Raw genomic sequence first — 26,025 nt, 5'->3', positions numbered from 1 at the left:
ACAGGTTGTCATCTGAGCTTTGGTAAGAGGGGGGAAATAATGGAGAGTTGACTAAAGGGTGAGGATAGTCACAAAGGTTGAGAAATTTAAATGACTAGAGATTGTAGGTGTGGCAGTATCAAGTGCCAACCTGAGATTTGTGGTCATTAATCTAAAGGGAGACAAATCGATAGAGTTGTGTAATTTTTTCCCAGCAAGCCTTGCTACCTGAGTGCAGTTACCAAGTCAGAGACTTAACAAGAAGTTTACCAAGTGAGTATGCTAGAGGGATCAAAACGCAAAAGGGGTGGGTACAGGATTTAGGTACCTGCCTTGGATGTAACTGACTTTGGTTCACAGCTAACTCAGGCTCAATCCCTGGCACCATATATAGTATACTGAGCCTGTCAGGAAAGATCCCTGAGCAGGGATCACTGAAGTTAATTGTTGAGAACCGTCAGGTGTGGCCCCTTCTCCCCTTGACCCCCACTCACCAAAATATAATACAAGGAGTTAGGGATGATTGCAATTAGGTGAAAATATGGATCATAATCTTCGTAAGGAATGAAGCAAAGAAGTGAAAGAAGTCCTGGATAATGATAAAAGGTAAGATTTGGGTAAGACCCTATGGTAAGACTCCAAGGGATCTTAGGGGCCAGGGAGTCAGGGAATCACTGGAACAAAAGAACAAAGGTAAATGAGTTCACAAAGGGTAAATGACAATAAGAAGATTGGGGAGTAAAAAATATAAGATCAAGATTTGGGAGATGGCCTGGTGGGAGCTATTGGGGTATGAGTGAGGCTGACGGGGATTTGGCAGGGAGGGACTCGGTCCCTGCCCTGTTCCTGAGGTCACTGCACTCATACACCCACAGCTGCCATCAAGCTTAAGGCCATAGTCCACCACCTTATTATTTTTTTTAAATATGGAATGTTTCACAAATTTGCGTGTCATCCTTGCGCAGGGGCCATGCTAAGCTTCTCTGTATCGTTCTAATTTTAGTATACGTGCTGCCGAAGCGAGCAGAGAGTCCACCACCTTATGACTGTCTCCACAGAGACACCAAAACTGCCAAAAATTTTAGGTACACTAGTTTTAATTTTTTGGCTGAAAACTCCAGGGCTTCTAGGAGTGAGGGTGGGCGACGCCCTCCCTACATCCCCTGTCGTCCTGGAAACCCTCGAAACCACACTTACATTTTACCACTGCCACCACGTAAACTCACCGCCCAGTGAAATATTCTGAATTTTCTCGACAGACATCTACAAACTACACCCCAGGAGGAACATGCTAGATTTGCTGGAAATGCAATGCAGAAGTCAAGTAAATTTGATTAACAAAAACACTGACACAAAATGCTCGACAGCAGCTTAGTAAACGCTCAGACAAGGACTTAATGTCCCCACAGTGTGATAACAATTTTCACAAATTTTCTTTTATTGAAGTATTTTTATTTTTTACAATTCCATTAGTCATTGAGTGGTAACAAGCAATATAAAATAAATATCTTCAGCCTGCTGTGGGGGCAGGCATGTTGGGAAAATGGGGATAGTGGTGGAGGGAAGGTCACAATGGTGGTGTTGAATACTGAATCCTTGTAATAATATGTCATGGTGTTTAAATATAGTGAAAAAAATTAAAAATTAAAATAAAAGAACCCCCGCACTCCTCCAACACACACACACACACACACACACACACACACACACACACAATTTTGGAGATGGTGCATTATTGATTTGATTTCCAATTAAAAAAATAGTATTAATCAGGGATGCAGAGACAGTACAATGCATAGGATGCATGTCTTGTATGTGGCTGACCCTGGTCAAATCCTTGCATCTCTTATGGTACCGAGCCCGAATCCTGCCAGGACAGGGCCAGGAATAAGCCCTGAGCACCACTAGGTGTGGCCCAACAAACCAACAAATTAAAAGGATTAATCAAATACAACCTTTATAATCAACTTGATCCTTCTTTGGCTATAATACTTACATATACAAGTACTTTCTGAGTACATGATGGGTTTGGTTAGAGTTTACTCAGCTGGAGAAGTTTAGTATTATGTGATTTGATTTTTACAGTCAACTCTAACATAAAATGAGTGCCAAAGCGCAGCGCAGATAGAGAAGGGAACACCATTTAAGGGTGTTTGGAGGACTCGCTCGGGATGTGAGACGCACACTGAAAATAGACTATTGACTGAACAGGATGGCCACTCAATACCTCTATTGCAAACCACACACACTAAAGGAAAGAGAGGGCAAAAGGGAATGCCCTGCCATAGTGGTGGGGTGGGGTGCCATAGAGGTGGGGTGGGGTGGGGTGGGGGGTGGGAGGGCTACTGGGTTCATTAGTGGTGGAGAATGGGCTCTGGTGGAGGATTGGGTACTTGATTATTGTATAACTAAAACCCAAACACGAAAGTCTGTGAGTCTACAATTGTACCTCATGGTGTTTCACTAATTAAAAAAAAAAAAGAGCACGATACAGAAGAAACAAAACAAAAAAATAAATATAATGAGTGCCATGTGTTATGATAAAAGAAAGCAGTCCAGCACAAAGGGGAAAGCTATGAAACTGCTTTGACATCACAATGAGGGATAAATTTATCCTTAACTCTTTGACATCCATTTTATGCCACCAATATTAAAAGGAAAAATATTGAGTCCGATTTTCCAATTTATTCTGTATCACTGGCAACCTTGAAGAATAGGAGAATTCTGAGAGTGTACATAAAAAGAAATTTAAAGGAAAATACTTAGTGCAAGACTTAAAAATAAACATAAAAACATTTATTATAAAATAGTTATTCCATTGCATTATCATTTAAAATTACAAGAATATAAGCAAAATCATCCACTATTAGAAGAGATTCAGGGTGATAATCCACAGTGCTTAATGACAAATTGAGATTCTTGAAAGACCTAAATTCATTTAAAAAATCAGTCCAGTTTCATTTAAGTAATAATTAAGATAAACTTTATACAATTCAACTTCCATCCGGCTTATGCAATTCCATTCTCTCCAACCGGAAACTGGGTAGGATCCAGTCCTACTGTCTTCATTGATACAGCAATATCAAACAAATAGTCATAACACTCACACCTACGAAAGAAAAAGCAAAGAGAACTGAAAGTATTTAGAAAGGCAGGTTTCCAGTTAATCACGTTCTTCCTCTCTTATCAGTAAGACCTTTGTCAAAAATCTTTATTTTTCTCAATTCCATGAAAATTTTTTTCTTATTTTTGCTCCAACATAACTGAAACATGGAAAGGAATGAATTGTGTTGAATCATGCAAGTATGTCATATATGTCTCAAGAAATGAAAGGGATTTTAAACTATAGTACTTTTATAATTAAAATTCTTATTATGTGCCACAGGCTGGAGTGATAGCACAGCAGTAAGGCGTTTGCCTTGCGTGCAACCAGCCTGGCCGAGCCAGGTTCGATTCCTCCGCCCCTCTCAGAGAGCCCAGCAAGTTACGAGAGTATCTCGCCCACACGGCAGGGCCTGGCAAGCTACCCGTGTCATATTCAATATGCCAAACACAGTAACAACAGGTCTCAAATAAAAATGGAGACATTGCTGGGCCCACTTGAGCAAATCGATTATATGCCACACTTTTTGAAATAAATTTAAGAAAATCACTTTATAAACCGAGGTTACGTTAAGTCTCTATTCTAACCTCAACTCTGAGAATGGATATTTATATCCTTCTTTAAGGCAAAGTATATAGAACAAAATTATAAAGTAGTGGTATGTTGTGTAAAAAAAAATCAGCAAAGTGTATAATCATCCTAAATAACAGTCCACCCAATAAATGAATATGTGATACAAGTATCTAGAAACAATAAGGATAAATTTAAGCCCATTTGATTAAATCATCTTGCTTTTGAATCATAAAACATTTGTTTCTCACACTAAGAGCATGATGACTTGTTCTAGATGTTCTTTGATTAATGCTTACATGGTTTTCGCCTTTTCCCATGTCTCTCCCCAGACGTACACTCCATGGCGTCTGACCAGCACTGCGCAGGAGTCTGGGTATTCATCCATTGCACGAGCCATTCGTTCTTTGAGGTCTTTCTCTTCAGGTGTATTCTCAATAATGGGAACCACTAACATATCATCATATCTGTAGGACAAAAGAAGCCATCCCCCCCCCTTTTTAAACCAATGGCATTCACAAGTAAAATTAATTAATTTCAAGGAATCAACTAGACATTCTTTTTAGGGCTGAAAAGACACTAAGTTATGAACAAGATGTTGCCCGCTATTGTGTATCCTGTATAAATACCTGTACTAAATGGGCCTTGGGAATTTGGCAGGCATTGTTCTAGTCCTGCCAATCTAAGAAGCAGAAATTTGTACAGGAAACCAACAACTAACAAAGAAATATCAAGATCATACAAGTTTTTCCTTGAAGCAAATAATTGCATTATTTTTAATAAGAGATAGGAAATAACAGATTTCAGAATCAGAAGCGGAAAAAGGATTAACAGCTGACTTACTAAATAGGAATTTCCCAAGGATAAAAATATCATTTATCTCTACAGTACCTCAAAATGTCCTAGGAAGACAAATTAAAAAAAAACAACTCAGGGATGACCTATGGCACCAGGATAGCAAGAACCTTTGGGAAATAAAATGTTTTCAAATCAATGGCCCTAAGGGTTCCAGGCATTCGAACTTCATTTACTTGCCACTTGCTCTCAGTAAACACATGTGATGGAATCAAAATAGAATTTTCCTTTTTGTTCATGTCATCATATTTAATTACAAAGTTTCTGGTACAAGTTAGAGCTACCCATAAGGTCATTTATAATCAATCAAAACTCAGACATGTTTTTCTTTTCACATCACTAACCCTTGCCTTAATAATACAACTCCTCTTAACTCCTGTAACCTCTGTAATGGCTAAAATTATCAAACAAGTCTTTGAGCTAAAGTATTACCAGAAGTCACTACTCTCAGGTAGGTAAATACTGTGATTAAGAAGTTAGCCAGTCATTATTATTAATAGTATGAAGTTGCCCATTATCTTAAGTAAAAAACAGAGGCAATTATAAAATAATCCCAAATATGTAAGGAAAGAATTGTCCAGGTCCAAATTTTTCCCAACTATTGGCCAGGAGAGTTTTCCCAACCACAAACTTGAAATTTCAAACCGAAATATTTTTAGGGACAAAATAATTTCACTGCAAAATAAGACCCGAACACTAATTTAATTCAAGTTCTTAGTTTTACAGACAGAACACTAATCCTTAAGAAGTGGGTAATAGAGCTAGGACAGTACTTTAACCACCAAACAGTGCTATTTTCACTCTACCAGAACATATACTTGGTTTGACAATGGAAACCATTGCATTTAAATATGATAATCCCTTCTCCCTGACAAGAATTAGAAATTTGAAAAACTTATTTTTTGGTTTTTGTGCCACACCTGCAATGCTCAGGTGCTCATTCCTGGCTTATTCTCAGGAATTACTCCTGGCGGTGCTTGGGGGAGAACTATATGGGATGCTGGGGACTGAACCTGATTCAGCCACATGCAAGGATAACTTGCTGTACTCAAGGGTATCTTAATAATGTTGTATTCTCAAGGCTGGGGATGTGGTTCACATGATAGAGCATGTAACTTGCATGTACAAGGCCCTGGAATCAATTCCCAGCATCATATGATCCCAGAATACTTCTGGGAATGGCCCTAAGGGTTCCAAGGACCATGGGTGTGTGTGTACGGGGGAAGGGGGAGTGTGAGGGGGAAGTTGGGTGGGGTTGGGGATAGAGGTTGTATTTATAGAACTGTCAAACACTTAAGGTCAGAGAGATAGTGCAGAGAGTAAAGCATTTGTCTTGCATACACTGGACTCTGATTTCTTCTCTGGTGCTATGTATGGTATCCTAAACACCACTGGAAGTAATGCCTGAGCACAGAGCAAGTAGTAACTTCTGAGCACAGCCAACTGTGGCCCCCAAAACCAAAACTGTCAAACATTCAAGACAGTATATAAAATCTATATGCTATGTTACACAATAAATGGCAGCTTTTCCTTCGTCATTCTCTTCTAAAACTTTGCAAACGCTCTCTATTGAGCCTTTCTTCCTCCACCCACCTTCTTACATGTTCTTCCGACCTAGTTTTATTTCTTCATCAAAGCAATCCAATGCTGACGAGACTGAGAGCACAGAAACCTCTCTTCCACGACACAGGCAAGAAAAAGGCAAGACAGGGCTATGCTTTTCCTTAGGATGTGCACATTCGTCATTTAAATAGTTAACTTTGGTAAACTGGTGTTCACCATGCTGAGGAATGCTTTAAGCATACAATATTAATTAAAATCAAATCAATATCTCAGCACTCTAGTTTAAACATGTACATACTACGCAATGCAGTTAACAGCAGGATGCTGCTATCAAAACACTTCAGAAAGGGGGAATTAGGCTGGTAGAAATGAGAGGAGTGAAGGCTCTGGAGGAAGAAGGCCAACACGTCCAAGTGAAGTGCTTAGTTTGTGCCTGAGCACTGAAAACATGTTTCTTCACGTCACCATATTCTAAATTTCCAAATAATTACTACACTTTTGTGGGCTGGAGAAGTTATTTGATTTTTATCTGAAAGGTCTGTTCTTCTACAGTATCTGTGTCACTTTCCACAGTGAAAAATTCCAGATATCTACTTAATTAAAATAATTAGAAACAATTGCATAAACATGAAAGCATTCACAAAATACTGAATTAGATCAACACTACACACTTAAGGTCAGTGCTCGAACTTCCCCAAGACAACATGAAGGTGAGGAGACGATGCTTGTCAGGTGCTTCAACTAGGAATATAATCCTTCCAGCTTCATACAGATCACTCCCATTTTTCTCACTTTACTCAAACAATTCATCCTTCATGTTGCTAATAATGAAGGTCCAGGTACAACTGGGGGGAGGAGGCGGGGCGGCACCTGATTTGTGTCACGGAGAACAGACCTGGAAGCACACTCTGAAGAGGGGCATTATTTAACGGAGATCCTAAAACATCTCATTAAATGTTGGAAGAAAGATCAGTTATCCTGTTTATCACAAGAAGGAAAAAACACTTTTCACATTACTTAAGCAAAAATAGAAAAATATACCTGTAATACCCGCCTGAGGTACATTTCCTTATTCCTTTTATCATCTCCTGATGTGTAATTTTAAACTCCCGTCCTGGGAAGAGAAGGGAGGCCATGACGGCTGCTTTAGAGTGTGTATGAATCACTGCCCCTGCACCTGGAGGACAAAGAAAGGCCCTGCTCAGCGAGAACTCAATGGTACCTTTTAGAGGAAAATAAAAAATATTAATACACATCCACAGACATACATATCTATTTATATGTTTTTATGAATTTGCTTTATCTTCATTTTTTTTTAAAGAAGAGAAAAGTTTATTGAAAAGTAAAAGAAAAGAAAAGGAACTCCCCATGTGGGGAGGAATTTAGTATAGGACTAAGTTCTGAATTTGCTTTTCTTGGCCTGGAATAATAAGTTGCTGGTGAAAATCAGGTAAGAAGGGATGAAGACATATTAATAGAGGGTTAAAGAGAAAAAGAAAATAAGTAAATACGTAAGTTTTAGCCAGCATCAGGACAATACACAATCTGTATATATGGTCAAGAAGTAGTTTTTTGATAGTCTAAAGTAGAGTTGGAACTATGGAACATACATTGTGATACTGCTATTTAATAAGAGATTCCTATGAGTTAGGCACTGAGTAAATATATGTTTTTTGTATATGTTCTATCTATGCATCATCACAGCCACCATGGAGGCAAATTCTATTTTGACCACCAGTTAGTGGTCAAGGAACTGGAGGCTCAGAGTTGGTAAATAACTGATCCCTGATTCATGAATAGTAGGGGAAGAACTTGGATTTGAACTCAGGACAATCTAATTCTTAATAACCAAGCTAGGCCTTACGGCTCAGCTCATGTTTTAATATAATGAGATGATGGTAGGGATTTTAAGATATAGATATCATGGCTTTACCTCAAAATGATTTGTATGCAATAAAATTCAACAGTGACTGTTTTCCCAACTGAAGATTCACTGAAGCTTTATGCTGTTAAATTTTTTTCAATAATATGATAGCACAGCGGGTAGGGCGTTCGCCTTACAAGCGGCCAACATGGCTGACTCGAGTTCGATTCCTCCGCCCCTCCCGGAGAGCCCGGCAAGCTACCGAGAGTATTGGATATGCCAGACACAGTAACAACAAAGTCTCCAATGGAGACGTTACTGGGCCCGCTCGAGCAAATCGACGATCAATAGTTGACAATGGCCAAGAACAACAGAACGCAGCTTGATTCCTTACTCAATGCTGCCTTGAATGCTGAACCATACTAAAAGCATATATATATATATATATATATATATATATATATAAAAAGCATGGCTCTAAAGATTTTATAAATATGGCTGAGTTAGCACTTCACTTAAAATTATCTATTTTCACAATGTTCTTCAAGTTCTACCTTTCTAGGCTGGCTGGAAATTAAAATACAACTTCTACTTATATTACACAGTAAAATTTTCAAAAAGGGAGGACTATCCCCACCGAAGTTAAGGTCACATTTTCCCCTGATTTGTAACTTTAGTTACTTCCACATAAAAAATTCTGAGAGGCAATCTCTAAGCTAAGAATAGGAATTCGAATGCAAATATTCTACTCATTTTAACAGTCTAGTGATGGTAGATCCGTTTCGGCTGAAATTCAGGCCCTAATTCTCACTAGCTGTTTCATTAAGGAAAATCTTCCTGAGCCTCTGCTCTTTCACAAGGAGAAGGCAAAGATTTAGCAGGGATGTGGCTCAGGGAATGAGCTACGTGTGCTTGGGATTGATCCCTAGCACTGCTGGGTGTAATTACAGACACTTCCACTGGAAACAGAAAACCAAAAAAGAAATGGACTGATGTTCAACTTCCCTCACAGACATGAGGACCAAATGAGAGAACAGAGTTAAAATTTTTGCACGCAGGGATTCAAGAAACATAAATAACAGTAATATTACCCTTAATGAGGGACGCCTACTCTGCAAATATTCTTCCTGCTGAATCCTTTTTTCACTTACCTCTCATTGTGTAAGCATTCATAAAAAGAGGAGTACACTGGCTTTTTTTTAGCTTCTTAGATGGTGGAGGTCCGCTAATGTCCTGTTCATTTATGTCACAGACAAACATGTCTTCAGGCTATGTAGAGAGAGAAAAATATAAGTTTACGTGATACCCATTAGAATTGTCACACAGGGGCTAGAGAAACAGTGCAGTGGGTAAAGCGCTTGCCTTGCATGCAGCACACTGGGGCTGAATTCCCAGCATCCTGTATGGCCAGCCAGGAGTGATTCCTGAGAGCAAAGCCAGGAATAACCCTCAATGCCAGTGTGGGCCCCCAAACCAAAGAAATTGAATGCCTCCCCCCGAAACTGTGTTACACAGAGTGGTCTGAAAATGATATTTGTACATAAGTGTGTGTATCTTAAGCCCATATTTTAAAAAGTACTTATTTATTTGTCAAAAATTTTGAGGCTTTTTCAGAAATAAAACAAAATGTTCTATTATAAATTTTTCTCAAGTTAAAAAGAAAAGTCTCCATTAGAATTTGAAAAAGTTGACATGGGAAATTTAGTATGTATGACATGATGTGGTCAGATTTAATCAACTTGCTTCTCAATTTTTTCCTATACTTTCACAACTACTCTTGCAGAAAAACTGTATGTGTGTTGTATGTATGTATATATATATGTATGTAGATACATAAATATGTATATATGCTTGCTTGAACTAGACATATATATGCTTAACTAGATATGTATAGTTATACATATATGTATATGTATAGTTAAGCATACATATATACACACATATATATCAGTCTAAGATGAGAGATACTTTTTTCACATTTTCTAAGAGGAAAATCAGGTTTATAAGAATTGTTTGATAAATGAGGCACTATAAGTTCACAGAAATTAGGTAGCACATAGTTGTTTTAAGTAAATTTGGGGCTCTACTCTAGCACTGATTCATCTGAAAATTCTGAAATAATATTATAACTTAAAATTGGGCTACAGAGACATATAGTGGGTAAGGTGCTTGCCTTGTATGTATCTGACCCAATTTCAATTCCTGGCATTCCATACATATATATACCCAAGCCCCCTGAGACGTGATCACAGAGCTACGAGCCAGGAGTAAGCCTGGAGCACTATGGGGTATGGCTCCCAAACCAAAGACAAACACAAAACGTTCTATAAAACTGGGAGAGCTTTACTATTAATAAATATGATTAATTTGGTTGATTTGAGACCATCAATCTGATCATCCTACTAGTCAGATAAAAATGGTACTACATTAATGCAGTGATAATCACCGTCTATTATGAATTAAGCTTGTATTGTTCACTTTTGCCCTCTAGAGGCTGAATACGATTTTAAAACACAGTGATTTTTGAAGTATCTTACCAAGTATCTGCTTATTACAAAAACATTTTAGTAGTTACCCAACAAATATTTTATTATTTAAATCATCACAACATAACCAACCTTCAAAACTACCATCTTTTTCAAAATTAATTCCTTCTCACAAAACAGTAACTGGGAGGACAAATAATAACTTGGGTTTAAAAAGAAGCCCTTCATCCCTTTACTATACCTGAATCCGTTCCTTCTGCACTCCTGAAGGAGCAATGTAGATTTCATTGCTGGTAAAACAAAATAAATAAGTTGATATTCATGTAACTCTAATGTTCTGCTTTTGTATAAAGAAAAGTATATCCTTACAGTCTAATCATTAATATTCTTTATAAACCAAATCACAATGATAAGTGCTTGATTTAAGGAACATTCAGCTGTACTGTAATTACTTACAATATCAATACCAAGATTACAATATCAAATCAATGCCTTTCCATTGCTGATTTCATGTAAAACACTGAAAACTGTTTTTGCTATTTCATATACATGTGTTTCTTTTTATGGTGCACAAATCAACAGTAACCAGCCTTTTATGTGACTAATGGAAATTTAAAGTAGAAATCTTAGCATCTTTAAGCCAAAAAAAAAAAAAAAGAGTTTATCCTAATACAGAGTCAAAAGAAACAGGCTCACTAGATTTCTGGCTCACAAAGAACCAGGTTAAATTTTGCTGTCGGAAAGGCTCTTATAATAAAACATGAAGTTCAGAGACCTCTGCTGGACACTTTGCTAAGTGACAGCACTTACATTTCTGGGTGGCAAAGTGCGCCTCCTGTCTGTTTTGTGAAAGTAACTGGAAATAAAGCTGAAACAACAGCAAAACAGTGATAAGCAGGAAAGGAATATAGCTCTGTCTCGAGATCATTCTGTTCTGAGGGGCCGTGATAATGGAGACGCTACACGCTACCATGTGCCACAAGGTGCCCTGACATCTAATTTGGAAATTAATTTCAAATTCTTCTCTGAAAAAAATCCAACCAAACAAACAAATTCTGATGTTCTCTTCACCCCTAACAAAGATTCTCTGGCTCACATATCAGTTGTAGTTGCTGGACACAGAGCTGCCAGACGGGCAAAGGAAGGTAAGGTCTGTGACCTAGGCCCTCCTGCGCGGCCAGATGCCTGGGCAGCGGACACTGATTCAAACAACAGTTACCATTTCACGGCAAAAATGAACTGCTGCAGTCGGTATTACTAATACACGTATAGACCTGGAACAGTCAAAAAGTGAAGGACAAGGGAAAGTGCCTTTAAGTGTCCAGTAGCTTGCTGAGGTCTAGAACTCTGATGTCTGCCTGGCTGTGGGAGTGAAATCCAAGCAGAGCTTGCAAAATGGGTCAAGTTTTCACAAAACTGTGTTTTCACCAAATACTACTGCTTTGGAACCTGCTACATAAAGAGAATCATAGAGACAGGGAGTGGTGTTCGTCTTGGGATGAGAGAGATGGGGTGGAAGTATTTGATTAAAAAGAGCCCAGGCAGGGAGCTGAATCTTTTAGTCTTTGGGAAACATGGAAGAAAACTCTAGAATCATGGGTAGAATGTGTCCAGCGCAATCACCTCCACTGTAAGTGGACATGTAGGTCTTCTTACGTGGGGAGAAGCTGATGCAGTCCTGGAGGAGACCCAAATAAGGTACAAAACAGTCTGTGGGTAAGTAAAATCTATTAAGTAGGAAAATCCAGGGTATTATTTTGTTTAGTCAAGTGATTTGGTACACTCATTCTGAAATCTGTATTACTGCCCTTGTAAAATGAAAATCAGGTCAGACTTTGATCAACTTTGGGTAATTAAAAGATTAGCTAAATAGGTTTTGAAAAAAAAATATTTACACGTATAAAGAAAGGTCGCTGGATAAAAATATAAGATGAAAGGCCTTTTATTTTAGGAGGAAAAATGCCAAAGACTAAAGTGAAGTACTCACCTGGAGATGTAAGCCACGAACAAAAAGCATTTTGAATTTCAAGGGATTAAGTTTTGGAGCTGGTTACCCTATATTCCCCCTCTTCTTTCATTATGTATAAAGAAGTGGGACAAAAATCTAAGCACTTATAATACACCTCTTTACAGCTGTTTCTATTTTTATTTTCTGCCTAGTCATTAAAAATATCATGTAAAGGGCCAGAGCTATAGTATAGAGGGTAGGGTGCTCGCCTCACATGTGGCTGACCTGGGTTCAATCCCCAGCACTCTATATGGTCCCCCAAGCTCCCCTGGAGTGATCCCTGAGTGCAGACCCAGAAACAGGCCCTGAGCACTACCAGGTATGGCCCCAAAACAAAGAAAAACAAAAACAAAACAAAAATATAGGTACATATATCTTTCTATATATAATAAATTCAACTATATCTCAGTTATCTTATTAGAATATACACTTATTTAACTTCTATAATATGAAATAGAATTAGTATTATTTAACATGTAACAAAATTACACTGTGAAAACAAGAAATGCTAAATTTAAGTAGTTGGAGTCCGACCTAAATACAATGGCTTCTGATTATCTTTGATTTATTGATTTCTGTTCGTCCTTTATTTTCTTGTCCTGATTTGATTTTCATATATGTCTAAATCTATCTTTTACATAAAACTTTTGATATCACATAGTAACATAAGCTGGGATGGTATCAAACAAACCTTATAATTATCAATCAATTTAAGTATTTTATATTCCGAGAGAGCTTACTGTTGGTATGTTCTACAAATATAATCTACTGATTATTTATTCTAATTTTTTTGCTCTAAGCATTAAGGAAAACCAAACTTTCACTGAAAATATAACACAAGATACTGCTGATAAAATCATTGAGATGAAATTATAAGTTCATCAAAATATGGGAAAAAAACCTCAACATTTTGCCTTAAAATGCTCCTTTTATTCTGCATTGTGTATGAATATGATCCAGAATTTCATAAAACTGTGAGGGTTTCCACCTGTGACCTCCAGGCGGTGCTCCTCTCCCATTAGGAATCCAAGGAAAGGAAAACGTTTACACACATGATGCAATTTTCCTATAAATTGATTTATATGAATTGATTGCTATATAAGTCATTTAGTTTTAAAGGTGCTAGTTAGTGTTTTATGGAGGCCACACGCAACTCCAGTACATGGGTAACTACAGGTTTTCTAGAGAAGAATACAGTTTTTTAGCTTTGTATAATTATAGAGTTACTTTTAAGATTTAAAAGGAATATCTAAGGTAATATCTCCTGGCCCCTAATGTTTTAAGAACCAATTAGAAAGGTTCTCTTAATCAGTTTCATAGAAAGTTCTTTTTCACTCATACACAAATTATTTCTGTACATAAAAAAATAAAAATAGTTAACTAAAGGGAACATTCAGAATGTTTTATCACCTGGGGCCCACACCAAAAAAGCAACAAAAGTTGTCCATCACAGGGTTTTAGTGAAATAGATGAACTTAAGTCTTGGCAAAATAACCTAAAGACTTTCAAAATGCTAAACTAACACATTATCAGCTCTAGGTAGATGGTAAGAAAGACACAGGGATGAACATTTGCGGTACCAAGGGGAGTAAGAGCCTACTAGACTGAGTTCATCCTAACATCTATAACAGTACTAGTTGTTCACTGAGGAGTCTCCTATTGTTCCACACAGCTCAATTATTATTTCAAGTGATACTTAGTCAGCTGAAGTGTGTGAAATTACAATGACTTCATCTTGTGATATTGCCATATAACCACTTTTTGTTCAAAGCATTGACAATATTTTATATTCCATTGGTGGTGTTGGTGGTGGGAGGGGTGTTTCTATGCATATTTTCAACTGAGCATTTATATCATAGAATTCTGATTTTGTTAAAGAACGTAAATTATATAAGCAATCAAGTTACTCATTTTAATTATTATTTTTGGTTTAGGCCATACCCAATGGTGCTACTTCTGGCTTTGAGCTTAGGGGTTACTCCCAGTGGTGCTGGGAATTGAACCCAAGTCTCCCATATGCAAAGCATGTGATCAGCATTTTGAGCTATTTCTTTGGTCCCAAGTAACTTACTTTCTTCTTCTTCTTCTTCTTCTTCTTCTTTTTTTATTAGTGAAACACCACGAGATACAGTTATAGACTTACAAATTTTTGTGCTTGGGTTTCAGTTATACAATGATCAAGTACCCATCCCTCCACCAGTGCCTAACCTCCACCACCACAGGTCCCAGCATCCGTCCCACCCCCATCCCACCCTGCCTCTGTGGCAGGACATTCCCCCTTGTTCTCTCTCTCTCCTTTTGGGTTCTGTGGTTTGCAAGAGAGGCACTGCGTGGCAATCATGTTTGGTCTATAGTCTACTTTCAGCACGCTTCTCCCATCCTGGGAGGATCCTCCCCACACCCTTTATTTGGTGCTCCCTTCTCTATCTGAGCTTCCTTTTCCCCTAGCACGTGTGGCTGGCCTCCAAGTCATGGAGCAAAATTCCTGGTACTAGTCTCGGCCACTCCTTGGAGTTCGTCTTCCATTATGTTACTTTATGCTCCCCAGATGAATGCAATCTTTCTGTGTCTATCCCGTTTTTTCTGACTCATTTTGCTTAACATGATACTTTCCATGTAGTACCACTTGTATATAAATTTCATGACTTCATCTTTTCTGACAGCTACATAGTACTCCATTGTGTAAATGTACCAAAGTTTCTTTAACCAGTCATCTGCCAAGTAACTTACTTTCACATTTAGCTTCCAGACAATAATATTTCTAAATCAGTTAGAGAAGAAAACACTAATCCTATTCTAGAAACACTTTGAGAGAGTTTCCATACCTCTCTTTCATGTAAGTTACTCACTTCTTTATCCTCTTTAAAAAAAAAAAGGACAGCAAATTAATCCAATGAACAGTTAAACATTAAAACGTCTTTTGCTTGATTTTGAGCCCCGTAACTCTTGTTTTGCCCTCTAAGGAACCAGCCAAGTGTTCTAAATTAATAGCATATGCACTGGACTCAAATGTACTTTTAAGATTTTTAATGGTTAGTAATTTACCTTTAAATTTGAAATATGTATCTGAACCTTAAATCATATCCTGTCTACGTAGGAGGAATCTTTCATAACTCCAGATATATGAAACTACGTGGCAGCATGTCATTTAATGTCGATACTCCAAAGATCAATTTATCCTGATTAGCAATTGCAGTTTTATGACGTTTGATATTTATTATATTTCAACTTCTACATATTTGTTCTATTTAATTGTGTAAATATCCACATCTCTACTTAGAATCAAAATACCTTCCATGTAACACAAAACTACTCGTCAATTGTTCTTTGGATATAAGATTTGTTTAGACTTTTCATGGGTACTTACATGGCGAATTCCCAGAAATTAATTCAGCTTGAAACTTACCCATGCTTCAAGCTAATTCCTCCTCCAGTCCCAGTGACCCAGCCCAAATGGTAGAACTGTTTGCAAAGCTCTGGGATCAGGTATCTTGGATGTTCCTTGTCCTTCAGGGAGAGAAAGATATTATTTTGGGGTTGGGGTACACATTTGGTGGTGCTCAGCAGCTACTCCCAGCTCAGTGCCTGGGCATCTCTCTCAGAGGGTCTTGGGGGACCAGGATTGAACCCAGGCCTCCTATATGCAATGCATATGTTTAGCCCTTTGACCTGTCTTTCTGGCCTGAGAGAATGATTTTCACACTAGTCATTATTTTATCAAGTGACTGTGCTAGCTGACATCTCCATTTAGAAGGGACTATAGGAAAATCTACTGTGGAAAGTGTACAGTGAGCAATAGAACAAAACATGCTAGCTAGGTCTTTAATGTCTAGAAATTGGACCTGTTCTATTATTTAGCGACCTAGGGTCATTTACTGTTGGAATCAAACAGTTCAGACAATTCTGAAATTGTCTGCAAGAATAAGATTATCTATTCACATTCTTGCTGCTCAATTTATTTTTACTCTAAAATGTCTTTTTTTCCCATATCAATTATACTATTTTCTCTACTAAAAAACAACATAGACTCACTATGGAGCATAACATAAGAAGGACTAGGAAACAGCATCAATTAATTCTGGGAAAATTCCTATGATGACATATGTCTACAGAAACATGTATGTTGGGATAAACAAAGGGACCTATTTTTATATAATTCTAATGATTACTTTCTTAGGGGGAAAACCGATGTTTCCTCCTCCTTTTTTTTCAAATTATAAAAAAAAGAATATAATAAACTTCATTGTGGGCAGTATGATATATAATCCTTATCTTGAAAACAACTAAAGAGTCCCAAATAAATTATTTTTAATATTCAAAATAAATTGTTCAGCTAGCAAGAAAGCAGGGTTTCACAGGGGCCATAAAAGAAATGAGATTGAGACGACCTCAGGAGGAAATGAGCTACAAAGCCATAAATTCCCAGAAGGTTTCTGCAAAACTTTGGTGACCTTGAGTTTCAATTTTGATAACTATGCAAGGCATTAGGAGAACTGAAGTAGAAAGTAGAAACAATGAAGGGTTTTAGTAGAGAAACCCCAAAACATATAATAACCAAAAGGACCTCAAGCACAATAACGTTTATAAAAATAAAAATTTTTATAATGAAAGAGCACAAATCTTTAGGCTTATGAATTTTATATGGTTTATAAGCTTAATGAAGACTACCAAAGAATTTAGGATGCCCAAGAATGTGCTACCCGCGAGCGATAGCACAGCGGTAGGGCGTTCGCCTTACAAGCGGCCAACATGGCCGACCCAAGTTCGATTCCTCCGCCCCTCTCTGAGAGCCCGGCAAGCTACCGAGAGTATTTGATATGCCAGACACAGTAACAACAAAGTCTCCAATGGAGACGTTACTGGGCCCGCTCGAGCAAATCGACGATCAACGGGAGGGCCTTTACCTTACCTCGAGCAAAGAATGTGCTAAGGTGTTACAAGCAGGGATTTTTTTTTTAATCGAATCACTGTAAGATACAGTTACAAGCTTTCATGTTTGAGTTACAATCATACAATGATCAAACACCCATCCCTCCACTAGTGCATATTTCCCACCACCAATATCCCCAGTATACACCCACCTTACCTACCCTCCCCCTGCCTCCATGGTAGACAATTTCCCCCACACTCTCTCTCTCTACTTTGGGGCATTATGGTTTGCAATACAGATACTGAGAGGTTATCATGTTTGGTCCTTTATCTACTTTCTGCACACATCTCCCATCCCAACCAATCCCTCCAACCATCATTTTCTTAGTGATCCCTTCTCTATTCCAGCTGCCTTCTCCCACCGCTCAGAAGGCAGGCTTCCAATTTTGAAGCAATCTTCCTGGCCCTTGTATCCACTGTCCTTGGGTGTCAGTCTCATGTTATTTTATATGCCACAAATGACTGCAATCTTTCTATGTCTGTCCCCATCTTTCTGACTCATTTCATTTAGCATGATACTCTCTGTGTCTATCCACTTATAAGCAAATTTTATGAATTCATCTCTCCTACCAGCAGCATACTATTCCATTGTGTAGATGTAACAAAGTTTCTTTAACCAGTCATCTGTTCTCAGGCACTTGGGTTGTTTCCAGATTTTGGCTACTATGAACAGCGCTGCAGTGAACACATAGGTAAAGATGTCTTTTCTAGTGTGCTTTTTTGCACCCACAGGATATATTCCCAGAAGTGGTATTGCGGGGTCATATGGAAGCTCAATTTCTAGTTTCTGAAGGAATGTCTATAATGTTTTCCAGAAAGGCTGGACCAGTCGGCATTCCCACCAACAGTGAAAGTGTCCCTTTTTCCCCACATCCACACCCGCACTGGTTTCTTTTGTTCTTTTTAATGTGTGCCAGTCTCTGTGGTGTGAGATGATATCTCATTGTTGTTTTGATTTTACAAGCCGGGATCTTAATGGGAGTCTAAAAGATTCATGCCCAAAATGAATACTGGGCACAACCGAGTTCAAACAGGCGCTCACAGTGTATGAGTATAGAGCCCCAGTGATTTACAACACATGAACTAGACTTGGACACTCCGCTCATTAGAATCACCAATCCAATAAGAGAATTTCGGACACTCTGCTTATTAGTATCACCAATCCAAAAAGAGAATTTTCTCCAGACTATACATGTTCCTTGCCCTGATATGAACTTCCACTGGGGGTGCTGGCCTGGTTTGGACTAGGCAAACATATAAGCTTATCACTTTAGAGAACATACCACTTAGGAATGTGACTTGCTATGTGTTTTCTAAATTTTTTTTTTTAGTTTTGGGGTCACCCTTGGTGGTGCTCTGGGCTTACTCTCTGTTCTGAGCTTAGGGATCACTCCTGGAGGTGCCCAGGGAACCATACGGGATGCTAGCAATCAAACTCGGGTCATTTGTGTGTAAAGCAAGTGCCCTACCCACTGCACTCTCTCCAAACTCATCTGTGGAAAGTGTCTGCGACTGAGCGGTCCCTCTGAATGCCACCCCTGGGATGGAAGCAGAGCTGCACAGGGAGGAACTCACATGCAAGTAAAGTATGAAAATCCCATCGTTTCTCCTCTTTTTTTCAAATTATAGAAATAAAAGAACTCTAAAATATTGGTGGCTTTTTTTCCTAAAACAAAGGAGACCATGGGTCTTCCACTACTCTGAGTTAAGACCCACCTCAACTCTCACGGTCATATTTCTATTTCAATAAACTCTCAGTGCATTTTCCTTTTTCTGTTTCTCCCCTGCTTTGAGATCTGGGATGGCTGTGGGACGTGCTATGCCACTCGGTCCAAATCTTTGGCCCAGACAGACCGGAATGTGGGACTCCCAAGGAACAGAAGTTATCACCATCCCTCCCCACCATCATTTTCCCACTTGTCAATAACAGAACCATAAGAAAAACCCATGAGATGCTCAAAATGGAAAAATGGGGCAGTGGGCAAGAAATCATCACATAAGCTAGAGAATACCAGGGGTTACACTGTTACAGCAAGGGGAAATATGGAGCAAATCTGTCAGAAAAACACATGGAAACTTACTAATCTTGGCACTGGGTAAGAGGAAAACATCTGTATGTCTGAAGACCTTTTTTTTTTTATTAATATTATTATTACTACCTAACAGGATACCTGAAATTGTGGTGCTTCTCCATATTCATTACCAATATTGTTCAATTGATTTTAGGTAAATTATATGACTCACAGTTTGATGTAAGGTTGAAAAGAGTAAATTGAGAACACAAGTATATTGAAAAATTTTAAAGTGTGAGATAATACAAGCAAAGAAGTGGCATAAAATCAAGTCCTCACTATACTATGTATGCTTATATGACTTGGGTCTTAGTTATATCTATAAAATGAGAACACTATACAATTAAAATGAGACACACAACACAATACACCATGCACAAGTATAACACAGGAAAATCAGTTACTTTCCTATTTTAATGAGCAAAAAAAAAAATCTTGAATTAAAATCAATAATACAGCTATGCTGCTTTTTCTTATGTCTGTCCTTATAAAATCTAGTCCAAATTATCCATGGCCCATATAATTTGCTATTTCCTTTTTTAGGGCTATAAATGATATTTTAATTATATATGAAAGTACAGCTAATGAGAAGACTCCTGCGGTTTTCCAATCCTTAAAACCACCAATTTGCACAGCAAGTTGAAAACATCATGAAAAATGGTCTGTTATTATAGGTCTCCCCTTTTCTTTTGTCTCCTCTAGGAATGTGATAGTACAGTAATTAGTAAGCTTCAAGCTATAGGGATAACAATGATATGACAGCTGTTGTTAATAAAGTTTCATCCAAATGTCCAAACCCACAAAATTACAAATTCAAGGAAAATAATCACTTAGCGGAAGGGCCTACAAAATATAGTCACTTATACAGTCTACAATGATCAGAAATGGAAAAATCAGAACATGTTTTATAAGAGTTAGCAAGAGGGTTTAGTTAAGATTTGGCTCTCCCTGAATGTCAGTATTTCTGTCCTTACTGTCTGATTTTCTATTAGAATAGGAATTCTGAAAGTTGTATCTCGAGAAAGGTTATAATCAAATGCTTTACAATAGAGGTTCTACTCTAAGTGTCAGAGAAACATTTAACACTATTTTGTATTGTTATGAACAACCACCCTTGGGGCGGGAGAGAAGGTACAGAGGCAGAATGTTTGCCTTGCATGCAGCCCACCCGCATTCAATCCCTAGATCCAGGGAAAGTCTACCCTACTCACTGGTCAGAACATAGACCGATCAGAGGCATAGTAGAGCTGGGAGTTGCCCTCTCTACCGCTTAAAGCACTGCATGGAATCACCTCCTATTCCCCAAAAAATAGCCTATAAAGATTGCAATTGATGTTTGTTTTCTAAGAAAGAAAACCCAGTTATTCTAGGAAAATATGTTTCAAATGTGTTGATATAACCTGCTCATAGTCAACAATGATCAATTTCTTCTCGGGTCTTCTTTCCATTTAAGCTTAACAGAGGCATGTACGGCTCAAACAGAAATGGACCAGGGTAACTCTCATACAAATACATAAAAACAAGTGTCACAGATATAATTTAATCAATGAATGAATCACAAAGATGTTCTTGTTCCAAAGAAACTGAAAAGAAACTTGTTCCAAAGAAATTGAAAAAAACACTAACTATGTACTCAAGAACCCTGGATTAACAAATAAAAGCAGAACTGGGCAATATCCATCAGATTGCAAAAATGTGAACAACCTGCATTTATATCAGTATCCTTCAATTTACACAGACATGAAAGGCCCCAACATATCTTGGAATCCTTTTACAATAGCCATTAGAAAGGCCTGGATGGACCTACACAGCAAAATCGTCATCTTTTCTTTCAGTATATCTGCTTTTCTCCAGGCCAGGCGTAATGATTTCTTTTCTTTCTTCCTTTTTTTTTTTTTTTTTTGCAACTTTACCTCCCCATGGGCTGGAGCGATAGCACAGCGGTAGGGCGTTTGCCTTACAAGCGGCCAACATGGCCTAACCCGAGTTCGATTCCTCCGCCCCTCTCGGAGAGCCCGGCAAGCTACCGAGAGTATTCGATATGCCAGACACAGTAACAACAAAGTCTCCAATGGAGACATTACTGGGCCCGCTCGAGCAAATCGACGATCAATGGGAGGGCCTTTACCTTTTTTTACCTCCCCATAAATACAATAGTTTCTCCCTTCTACTCCACCATATTCTAATCCATTCAACACTGACTAGGCACCCAATGAGACTGAGCGTGGCTTCAGCTTTGCCCCACCCACCACCCAACTAAATACCCTAAGGCTTGTAAGTTGTTAAGTGGCCCCTTTTGCATATCAATTTCCTTATATCTATGATTCTCAAAACTTCTGAATTTCAAGATTTGTAGGGTTTTTTGTTTGGTTGGTTTTTGGGTTTGTTTGTTTGTCTTTGCTTTTTGGGTCACACCCAGTGACGCACAGGGGTAACTCCTGGCTCTGCACTCAGGAATGAAGGACCATATGGGATGCCAGGGATCAAACCCAGGTTGGCTGCATGCAAGACAAACGCCCTCTCTACTGTGCTATCGCTCCAGCCCCAAGATCAGTAGTTTTTAATTGTTACTTAACCAACTATTACATCTTTCTCAGAAAAAGACAAATTTTTAACATAGTAAAAGTGAAAAAGATAATCTCAGAATAAAAAGGTGAATGCAACTAGTTTTGTGAAATTCAGTTTCACAGTCTTTTTCTTATTTTGCAGCAGTCAACACAGAACACTACCAGGGACTCGGACTTGAGGAGGATTAAGGTTATGTTTCATAATTGGTCTCCTTGCAACAATTTATTCCAGTTTACCCTTTACTTTAGTATTGGTACTACATCTACTGCTTGATCATTGAACTTTATTCCTTGCATCACTGCTCAAATACTGTCTCCTTGATTTGGAGTAAGTCTGTCTGCATTCTTTCCTGTTTAAGTATCCAAATATATTCTTTCCCCTTTTTTACAAAAATCTCTCAACCCTGCACCAATCAATTGTGGTGCATGTCTAGGATGGCTCTGAAGGATCCCTGGATTCTGGTTTCACACCTTGGTCTCTTCTCATACTAATCTAGGCTGGTCCGGATCATCAATAGATTACAGGGCAAGTGCAAACACGTCAGTTTGGAGAATAGGTTGTAAAGAAAGCACATAGCTTCGGTCTTGGTCCTTCACTCTTGGATCTCTAGAGGGAGGCCAGATGTCAGGTCCTAGGGGTACTCAGACTACCCATGCAGAGGGCTTTGTGGTGAAAGATTGAGCTCTGGGGCCAGTAATTGGTGAGGAGGAACAAAAATCCATCAACAACCATGAGAATGAGCATGGAAGCAGCTTGCTCAGCGGCTAGCCAAGTCTCAAGAGGACTACAGATTGTGTTGAGGGTTTAATTGCTGCCTTCCTGCACCAGGACTTCTGCTAAACTCTCCTCAGATACAGTGAGACAAAAAAATGTTTGTGTTTTAAGTCTAAGTTATGTAGCAACAACAGTTAACTAAGATATATTTTCTTGCCAGCCAACAACATATATCTTTCTCTTTACTGTACTTGTGCTTGCTTGGCTCTCCAATTATTCCAACTCCAGCAAACATCTGCCTGTCAGCCTTTCCACCAGACCCCCCCCCCCCCCTCACTTTTCATCTGATTCTGCCTCTCATGCTCTCGGCAGGAAGCATTCTTTCCTTCAACTCCATAACACAAGATACACTCTATGTACCATTCTTCTGGTATTATTTTACAGTCTCTCACTTACTAGATCATTCCATAAATTTTTACTGAATGTCCTGAAGAAATGAATACCGAATATGATACAATAAAGAAGCTGTTATGAACAACAAAGCAGTATGTATGGTACCATCAGAAATCTAGAAATGCTTCTCAGTTCCTTCTCTCACCATAGACCATAAATAACGCAGTTCTCTTGATTTTATTGCTAAGTCTCTCACCAGGTCATCTCTTGCCCGGGTTCAGTCACAGCTTGCTAGCTTGTCTCCAAGCCTCTAATCTCCAAGTCCAGGCTTTTTTCTGTCATCTTTGTTATCGGCTCATTACCGTCAGCATGAAAATATACAGTTTAATATATAATACTGACTTACAAGCTTTACACATTAACTTAAGCCTTTCCCAAGTTCCTATGCTCTTCTTTGTAGTCCAGGAGCACCGAACTTGTCTTAAGATGCTTGTCTCTAGACTCAGAAGAGGTTGTTTCTTTGACTGAAAAGACCACTTCCATCCATTGAACATTGTTACAGCTTCCAAGAACTTGAAGGCTTCTAGATATCTTAACTGAGGCATTCTAACTCAAAGATTCTCAAACTTAGGGTGCCTCTTATACAGGGAAAAAAAATTAAAAAATCACTCAGTGGTCCCCACCTCATTCTTCCACCATCCCGCCCCAACTCTGGGAATCCATAACTGAACAGTGCTCCCCAACAGTACCCAAGGTCTCTACTGTACCCCTCGATCTGGCCAGCACCTCTGAGACATAAAGGCCACCCTGGGAAATGAACACCGCTGAACTCATTCACGTCCATCTTCCTACCACACCCTGAACCTTCCCATCACCACCCAATGTCAAAGAGTCCTTGTGTCTCCCACTGAAGAACAGGCTCTAGGGGGCAGAGAACACAGCTTCCTTGCTATCAAACCTCCAATGTCTGGCATACAGTAGGTACTCAGCAAATGCTGGTTGAGTTGAATTAATCCCTGACAACACTCCCCATTTTTAAAGTTTAAAAGACTGACTTTGTCAACTGTGAAATGTCTACAGTCTATACAGACTATAACTATACAGCACTTTTAAGAACTTGTAAAACTTTTAAGAACTTGTAAATATTTTATTGCAAACAAGTGCAAATGTCCAAAGGGGCTGACATATAACTGCGTACACAAACATAGTGTGAGGAATGGAGCTGGGCAATCTGGCAAGCATATCTCACATTATAGGTATCAGTCATTACTCACCTTAATCTAAGTCCCAGGAGTAAGAAAGATATTCTGAACTCTCTCTGGGGAGAGGAGCAAGTTCCTAAGTAGTGCTGAGATGAGGGAAGCCCTCCTAGATGTTGATTCTCAGCCAATCAGGCCAGGGATGCAGGGGCACAAGGAAGAAGTATTGCACCATACTGTTGGTGGGGGTAAGGGGACAAGTGGAAGTTTTATCTGAGCCAGCACTCTGCTCTGGGAGTCTCCAGAACTGCAACAGAAATGCCAGGATCTAAACTGAGATTGGCCATAGCATAGGGAAGACATGCGCCTTAGCCCCTATTCTAGCTTTCTGGCACCAGATGTTCTAAACGTTTAAAGCAGCTGGAAAAGTTTAGGATTTCAAAATGTTAGTGCAAACTGTTTATCAATCCACGCAGAGAGAGAGAGAGAGAGAGAGAGAGAGAGAGAGAGAGAGAGACTGCCATGGAAAGGGAAGGGGGAAAACTAGGGACATTGTGGCAGGAAATGGATATTGGTGAAGAGATGGGAATTGGAACATTGTATGAGTGACAATCATGAACAACTATACGTCAGATCTCCCTTGCATTATCAATTTTTAAACGGGACCTTCAGTTCTAAGAAGGAACAACGGGGCTAAGCGTATAATTTGAGACCTTCCCTGGGTTTTCCAATTTATACCGACATGGTTTACCCCTTCTAGTTTTTGTCTAGAAGCCAAGGCATTTTTTTGCAATCTCGTCTGCATCTCCGCACACAGTGAAGGTGTTCAATAAAGTTGTCTAAGTGAAAAGTACAAGCGGCGCAAGGGTGAACTTCCTCTGCCCTGGGAGTTAAGTAATCATTTCTCTGTTCCTCCCATTAAAAGAGGCAAAGAGCAAGAGCTCACTCAAAACACAGATGGACTACCAAAGCACAGCTCCAGTTCTGCTAAGCACCAACTGCATGACAAATCTCAAGCTGGCGACCAGCGGGCACACAGACGCACTCTTGGTTCCCGGTCCATCGTAAACGCGCCACGGTCCCTTCTTTGGCTCGTCCTGAGGGTAAGTTGTTCTAAAATTCACGCTTAGGACGCGAAACGCTCTCCTCCCTCGGTTAAATTTTTTTGCAACATCTACTTGCAAGTTCCCGCCCAGGGGGAGCTCAGGTCCAGGTGCAGAGACAGCCAGGGCTCCTGGCCTCCGACCCACCAACTCAGCGTAGGCGGCTAGTGGTTGGGAGTCGCGTCAGAACCCGCTCGAAGCCCCAACCCGACCCGCTCCAGACCCGCTCCCGTCTTGGCGCCCTACTAGTGCCCAGACTTCAGGGACTAAAGGTCACCGACGGCTCCGCCCCTACCTGCACGCCGCCCCGCCGCGAGCAACAGTTTCCCTCCGCAGCGTTGCAGCCAGACATAGCCGGGACGAGGGAGGGGTGGGGGAAACCTGCAAGAACCTCCGATGTCCGTGCGCCGAGGCCCCACGCGTCCCCGCGAAAGGCAGACTCCGCGGTCAGTCCCCCGTGCGATCAGGCGGCGCCGAGGACAGCCCGGGGGCGGGGCTGGCCATGCGGAAGGCGGGGCGGAGGGAGACCACGTGATGTAGCCGCCCAACATGGAAGGCGGGGCGGGACTGGAGAACTTTGGGCGGGGCCAGAACTGTCCAATCAGACGCGACTCCCGTC

At 39.5% G+C, this 26,025-nt stretch overlaps 1 protein-coding gene and 1 non-coding gene across 2 annotated transcripts; both read right to left on the bottom strand.

Annotated features, from left to right (window-relative positions):
• Positions 1 to 899: 899 nt before the first annotated feature.
• Positions 900 to 1,006, bottom strand: LOC130016989 (U6 spliceosomal RNA). The gene has a single exon (XR_008791306.1). It is a non-coding gene; the product is annotated as a U6 spliceosomal RNA (small nuclear RNA).
• A 1,638-nt stretch (positions 1,007 to 2,644) lies between these two features.
• On the bottom strand, positions 2,645 to 25,846 carry APIP (APAF1 interacting protein). Its single transcript, XM_056135429.1, has 7 exons — positions 25,702 to 25,846; positions 15,835 to 15,935; positions 10,662 to 10,710; positions 9,086 to 9,203; positions 7,112 to 7,247; positions 3,952 to 4,119; positions 2,645 to 3,088 (listed from the first exon to the last, which is right to left on the bottom strand). The coding sequence occupies exons 1-7, from the start codon at positions 25,756 to 25,758 to the stop codon at positions 2,989 to 2,991; spliced, it is 729 nt and encodes a 242-aa protein (XP_055991404.1). The 5' UTR covers positions 25,759 to 25,846; the 3' UTR covers positions 2,645 to 2,988.
• Positions 25,847 to 26,025: the final 179 nt, after the last annotated feature.

Source organism: Sorex fumeus, unplaced genomic scaffold, assembly GCF_029834395.1.
Source record: "Sorex fumeus unplaced genomic scaffold, SorFum_2.1 ptg000007l, whole genome shotgun sequence".
Lineage (NCBI taxonomy): Eukaryota > Metazoa > Chordata > Mammalia > Eulipotyphla > Soricidae > Sorex > Sorex fumeus.
This window is presented reverse-complemented; position numbering and strand designations above follow the sequence as displayed.

Excerpts from the sequence above, each read along its gene's own strand:
- APIP (XM_056135429.1), bottom strand. The coding sequence starts at position 25,758 with ATGTCTGGCTGCAACGCTGCGGAGGGAAACTGTTGCTCGCGGCGGGGC. Across the intron at positions 15,936-25,701 it reads CGCGGCGGGGCGGCGTGCAG|GACAAGGAACATCCAAGATA; the intron begins GTAGGGGCGGAG and ends CTCTCCCTGAAG. Across the intron at positions 4,120-7,111 it reads ACCTCAGGCGGGTATTACAG|ATATGATGATATGTTAGTGG; the intron begins GTATATTTTTCT and ends TTTGTCCTACAG.